The sequence below is a fragment of the Macadamia integrifolia genome, chromosome 3 (assembly GCF_013358625.1).
Source record: "Macadamia integrifolia cultivar HAES 741 chromosome 3, SCU_Mint_v3, whole genome shotgun sequence".
Lineage (NCBI taxonomy): Eukaryota > Viridiplantae > Streptophyta > Magnoliopsida > Proteales > Proteaceae > Macadamia > Macadamia integrifolia.
Window position 1 is genome coordinate 10,355,924 of NC_056559.1, and position 7,176 is coordinate 10,363,099.

A 7,176-nucleotide genomic window follows, 5' to 3' on the forward strand; every position below is an offset into this window, starting at 1 on the left:
TCCATATCGGGATGAAAATCAATATTGGCCGATCCGTATCGGTATTTAAAACAATGATCTGGATTCGTGTCAAACTTAATAATCAATGTTTGACCGATCTGGTTTCGATTTTTGAATCATTGGTGGGAAGCTTGAACCGGTATGCGGATGCCAACCATCTTGAGGTCCCCAAAATAGTATTAGTTTGTTTCGCCACCGAGGGAACCGATTTCCGGCACAGGTAGATCACGTCCGTACACGTGCTAAAATCACAACTGTCTAGATATCTACCACTGTTCCTCAACGTTCTATTTATAAAAGTACCGACCTCACCAATCTCCGAGTTTAGTCCTTTTGATTCAATTTTTACCCTTTTTTTTCCGGTTTCTCTGACAGTAATCTATCGGCTCTCCGTATTTGCGTCGCAGCTTTCGGGTTTCTTGTGATCAAAGTTTCTTCTTCCTTCCCCCTTTATCGTTAATTAAATACAGACTCTTCTTCTTCTTCTTCATCTTCACCCTCTTGGGTCGCCTTCCTTTCGCCCTTTCTTCTTCTTTGATGAGGAACGTTTAAGGTAGAGAATGAGAGACGATTCAACAGGAGGTACCATGTTTGCAGAATCGGACACTGTTTCCCGATCTAAATTCGGTAATTTCCTACATTCTGATCCAAGTTTTCCAACTCCGACCGACGAAGACGATAATTTCCAACCTCGTAAAAGCAGCGTCTCTGAAGCGAGCCCTGCTTACTACGACCGCAGCCCCATGAGTCCAGACAATTCCCCTTATAATATGTCCCCTTGGGATGTGACTTCATCTCCTTACAGCAAATCTCCATGGACAAGAACCTCTCCTATAAGTCCCTTCGATGAGAATTTCCCCACCAATGGCTTAATCGGATCTTTAGTCCGTGAAGAAGGTCACATTTACTCTTTGGCAGCTTCAGGGGAATTGCTCTACACCGGATCTGATAGCAAGAACATTCGCGTCTGGAAGAATCAAAAGGAGTTCTCTGGTTTCAAATCAAACAGTGGATTGGTTAAAGCGATAGTTATCTGTGGTGAAAAGATCTTTACCGGTCACCAGGATGGGAAGATTCGTGTGTGGAGGGTTTCCACTAAAAACCCTAGCGTTTACAAACGCTCCGGTGCTTTACCTACCTTGAAGGAATTCATTAAAAGCTCCCTCAAGCCAAGCAATTACGTTGAGGTAAGGCGTCACAGGAATGGTCTCTGGATCAAGCATTTCGATGCTATATCTTGTCTCAGCTTGAATGAGGATCAAGGTTTGCTCTACTCTGGTTCCTGGGATAAAACCTTCAAAGTTTGGAGAATCAAAGACTCTAAATGCTTGGAATCGATAAACGCTCACGACGACGCCGTGAACTCCGTCGTCGCCGGTTTCGATGGTTTGGTCTTCACCGGCTCGGCCGACGGCAGCGTTAAAGTGTGGCGGAGAGAAATAAGTGGAAAAGGAACGAAACACTTCTTTTCACATACATTGCTGAAACAGGAATGTGCAGTAACGGCGTTAGCCGTGAATCCGTCGTCGTCAATTGTTTACTGTGGCTCATCTGACGGACTCGTTAACTTCTGGGAGCGTGACAAGCAGCTTTCACACGGTGGAGTCCTCAGAGGACACAAACTGGCTGTCCTATGTTTAGCTGCGGCTGGGAATCTTGTGTTCACTGGATCTGCTGACAAGACAATATGCGTATGGAGAAGAGAAGGTGGGAATCACTCGTGTCTTTCGGTTTTAACGGGTCATACCGGACCCGTTAAATGCTTGGCCCATGAAGAGGATCGAGAATCAACGGCTAGTGATCAACGATGGATCGTGTACAGTGGAAGCCTTGATAAATCGGTGAAGGTGTGGAGGGTTTCGGAGCAAGCTCCTGATCTGCAACAAATGCAAGCCATGCAGAATTACATGGCAGAGAGTTACGCGAATCAAGATGGTTACACCACCAATCAGAGCTTCTCATTCCCGGGCACTGGAAAGAAACGGCACTGATCTGATTATGAGATTCCATGGGAGATGGAGTGTGGAAGTTTTCCTCCACCTTCATGTCTCAACGTGGATAATGAAAGAAGCGCAACTGCGGGTGGGGCCACCTGACTAATGTGATCCGAATTCCGACGTTTTGATTGATTATCAAGATTCAAGAGGGATATCATAAAGGGGATTGGTAAATTTGATAGTGGCTGTAAATAGCCCTTTTTTATTATTATTTTAGGGAAAAATGTTTTCAATCTTAGAGTGTAACCATATATCAGCATTCTCGTGTGTCTATCTTTCTCCTTCTTTTCTATAAAATGATATTTCTATCCCAATAAGGGAAGGAGAGAGATAGACCCAAGGGGCATTGATATAGGCCACACTTTTAGACAAAAAAACTCCTTCCCTTAATTTTATTTTGGGGAAAGGGTCGTAACTCGCAAGAGTGGCCCAATTTGTGGTTGTTGTAATTGGTAACTGTAATACTAATGGTACAACTATATAATTGCTGGTCCACAAATTGTAAACTTTAGAAGTTAAATCTGAATTAATTTCCCACAATGCTAGTGTACTATGTTCTCTCACATGAACTTTTTTTTTAATTATTCTTTCATCTCTCTTGCCTTAACCATATGGATCTGATGCAAATTATACCATTTTTTGCACCACTATTGGTATGGCATGGAGATTTTCCACACATGCATCATGGGGAATCCTTCACTTTTTTTTTTTTGACGAAAACCGATCCTCAACCTGGACAATCCAATATAGATCCACTAATAAGGTATAAAGATAAAATGATTTAAAATATCAATTTTTTTATTATTATTACTTTTTTAAATGATAAATCCATCCAATCTAATTCAATCTCCATTGATATCAAAATTGTATTGATTGAGACCAATCCCAAGTTTTAAAACTTTGGTTACACACTCCAATGGCATATCAGGAAAAAAAAAAAAAAGATAATATCTCATCCCTCATACTTGATGTGGTTCCAATGCCTTATGATCCATATGATGTGTTATAATAAGAACCTGAACAACATGTGAGGTATTTTTTCAAGGTCAACAAAACCTTTGGAAGAAACCATACTTATAATTAGGATACTAAGATACTTGATATATGCTATTTCATCACCCTTTCATGTATGTGTACCAAAAATTCGATTGCGTCATTCTTTTATACCTATGCATGCATGTGTGTACTTCGTGCACAAATATATATCTTCATTCAAATATTTCACCCATGTTGTTTCACTCTTATAAAATTTTATATTTGACTTAGGGATGGGAAAGACTTTTCCATGATGAAGGAATCTACATATTACATCAATGAGGATTTGACGAATGATATCATCCATATAGGGTCCACAAGGGCCCATATAGTTAGAATAAGAGAGGGAATGTGTCTGTCAGTGTAGGGGTATCAATTTGGAACTGAAATCAAAACTAAGATCGAAATTGGTTCAAAACTGAATCAAACCAAACATAGTAAATTGATTCAGTTTACGTTTCAAAATCTGAAATCTTTTATCGATTTGATTTGGCTTGATTTGATTTAATGACTAAAACCAATGAACCGAACTGAATTATCTATTTTCAAACCTGAATAAGAAACTGGATAATTTTTTTTTATTTTTTTTTTATTTTTTACTTTTCATTCAATGTGGATAATAAATTCTATTCGTTTTCAATATTTGAAAAAAATTGGTGATTATGATCCTAACAAATGGGGTTTTTTGGTTGATAAAGATGTAAAAAAATTGACCCAAACATCTATTAGAAGACTTAAAATTAATATAAAACCAAATTAAAATCAAACAAGGTAAAGAACTTAAAACTAAAATCAAACCGATTGAGTTAGTTTGTTTTTGTTTTTAAAATATGTTATATTTTCAATTCGGTTCAATTTTGATTTATGCATTTTGTATCTTGAATTGAATCATATAACGTAAAACTAAATTTATTGACACCCTAATGTCAGTGTATGTCCCACTATTTATAATGTGAGAGAGATATTGAGATTTAAATAAGGGCGACACATGATTTTTTGGTTTTTTGGTTGTAAGAGACACATGCTTCCTTTCCTTAACAAAAAATGATAAGATATATTTATTTGTTTTTCTTTTTTCTTTATTTTTTGTATTATTTATATAAGGATATTTATTATTAATAACTTTTTTCCTTGCAATAGAAAATGGTATACTTCATTACCCAACAAAAAAAAGTACAGGTTTTTTCAGTAATGTAGGATTTTTTTTTTAAAGAAAAATGGGGTATTTAAACCTAATATTAAATCATATTAATAATTTTTTTTTTCTTGGTCCAAGACTCACACTCTGCCAAACAGAGACCCAACAAGGATCAGACAGGGCACCCACAAGGGCCAACAAGGGGTCTACTAGATCACGTTTATTTTTTACTAGTAACTTATCAATGCTATATTTCGAAAATGTAGAGGATAGAAAGGTCAAATCAATGACCTTCCCTGGTCTTACGCCAGAGTCCAATTGCCTACAGGCTACCAATGAGCTAGAAGTTCATCCCCAAATCACCTCAATATTATGTCATAAAAAATCTAATTTTAAATTAAACTATAAAAGCTATTTCCTTGACTAAGAAGGGCGAAAAAGACATTGAGAGATGGATTTTTTTTTTTGGTGCACCCTAACGAAGGTTACTATTGGGGGAGGAGGACCCTATGTTCTGAAGGCTCTCTCTTTTTAGGAGGGAAATGAAGAAAAATGGGATCAAAACAAAATTTCCCGTCATGTGCCATGTGCAATCAATGTAATTTTACATGATCTGTATACATTGTGATGATTGGTTAAGGTGAAATGTTTCTGGTTAAGTACACTAAAATGCACTTGCCCACAGATCAAGTTTCAAACCTAACACAATTTACAAGTGTCAAACAATGCATTAAAAAAGATTTGGGACTACCAAAATGGAAGGATTACATTTTTTAATTTATAATTTTAATACATGATCAATATAGATCATTTTATAAAGAGTAATTTACAGCGTCACCCCCTAGAGAATGCCACTATTATAAAAGCACCCCATTTGTTTCACCAAATTAGACTCAAACCCCCTCCCGTCAGTCACTTTAAAATGAAGAATTAAAATGACCATTATACCTTATTCATTAAAATTCATGTTGGTGGTGAGGTTGTCGGTGGGGCTTGGGATGGTGGCTACCGCTGAGTAGCAAAGCTCCAGATATAGAGGACGGCGTGCAACGGGGAGGAGTCCAACTTGGTTTTCAAATTTTTATTCTTATGGGAAGCGACTCCGGCAACCACGCCGATGACCAGAGGAAGCCACAAGTAGCAACAACAATTGCTTCTTCTTCCTCCTTCCTAATGAAATACTGCGCTTCCCGATTTCTAAAAATCCAGCCAAAATCTCCTTAATGCGCCTCATATTTTTAGAGTTAGTGCTTGAGAAATGAAATGACACTGCAAAACTACAAAGAAGACATCGTGGATTGAGGGCCAGCCAATCGGCAGAGTAAACTAATAGTCGAGCGCGCGAGTGTATTTTTTGTTTGTAAAGACGATGTTCTACGACTCGTTGGGGCCTAGTTAAAAAATAAAATGTCATAAACCATTTTCTTATGTAACTCGGGAGAAGAATTTTAGGTTTCCTGGAGGGTTTTTTTTTTTTCAAACAAACTGCAAGTTAGGGTTTTCCGAGGATTTTATTGAGCCTACCAGCACCGTCTTGAGTTTGTTGCAAAGCAAGGCAATAAAAGACAGTGATTCAATTCCACGCTGGCTAATTTCCATCATATTAGTGGTAGATTGGAGCAAGATAATACAAGAAGAATCTGTCACAGCTATTGTACTTAACTATACGAGGACACTCGATGAGAGAGAGAACCCTCGGTTCTCTTTGCATCAATTCTAATTTGGAAAACTCCATAGATTTCACGGTGAAAACCTCACCGGACCCGTGAGTTTTAGCAAGGGAGACGGTTGCGGAAGAGCCACGGGCAATGGTGCGGCCTCTGGTCCATTCCATGGTGGATTGAAGAAAGCTTGGAATTGGAAATAGAAGGAACAGAGGAAGGAAGAAACATAGTGGGTTTGGGTATTTTAGGTACTTTATATTTAGTTAGGGTATTTTGGTATGAATATAGTAGCTGACATCATCATATAAGATATATTCCTTAACAGTGACTGACGGCAGGGGGTCCGAATCTAATTTGGTGGAAGATAGGGGGTGTCCCTCTAATATTGGCATTCTCCAGGGCGTAGCGTTATAAATTACCCTTTTATAAATACTAATCAGTTAGAATTATCACATCATCATTCAAATTAGCATACAACTATGTTAAAGCCCAAATAATTTCCTGGGTTGTGCATATTATACAAGCTTTCACCTTAAATCAATTAATATAATAAAAAATCTAATTATAAGTCTATTATTAATAATGATATTTAGAAGCTTAGTTAATGTTGATTAATTAAATTTTGCAGCAACAATATAGAGCTAGATATGTTTTTCTCTTAGGAAGGAGCACCTTCAAAAGAGTGGATATTCCGTCTTCTTTTTTATGCTTGTCTATTTCTTCTTTAAGAAATGAGTTGATCTTTTTTAACAATCGATTGATTGAGGGACCCTAGCCGGTGAAGGAGATACGTACGGGAATAGGTTTCAACATGAACAAGTTCAAAAATCCTTGATGCGGGATCCAATCCAGTAGCAGGGGGCCTTTCGATGAAGCCGTTGATGCAGCAGAAGTGGACTCTTTATTTTATGTTGATTCAGCAGCCTATGTTTATGAGATACTACTAGGTAGGGGTGTCAACCAGTCGGGCCGGTTCGGTTTCGGTCGGGCTTAATCGGGCTTGAAGACTTTCAAAGGCTACACCGTGTCCGTCCATTTAACTAATCGGGCTTAGTTATTGAGGGCATGGTACACTTTATATTCGGTCGGTCGGTCTCGGGCTATAATCGGGCTACCTTAATCGGGCTTTAGTCGGGCTTTAACCGGGCTACGGACATGTTTAATGTTAAACGGGCTTTAACCGATTTTTAAACGGGCCCTCTTTAAAATGTGCTATTATATTCCGGCCCACTCATGCAAGCCTAAAAAAATAACAATAAATCAATAAATGATGCCAAATATAACCATTATTGAAAATGTGAACATGTATTTACTTTTTAGTTTTTATTCTTTAATTTGGGGG

General features: G+C 38.0%; 1 protein-coding gene across 1 annotated transcript; it reads left to right on the plus strand.

Moving 5' to 3' along the window:
• The first annotated feature begins 313 nt into the window (after nucleotides 1–313).
• Nucleotides 314–2,537, plus strand: LOC122073288 (protein JINGUBANG-like). The gene has a single exon (XM_042637847.1). The coding sequence runs from the start codon at nucleotides 561–563 to the stop codon at nucleotides 1,989–1,991; it is 1,431 nt and encodes a 476-aa protein (XP_042493781.1). The 5' UTR covers nucleotides 314–560; the 3' UTR covers nucleotides 1,992–2,537.
• The last annotated feature ends 4,639 nt before the right edge of the window (nucleotides 2,538–7,176 follow it).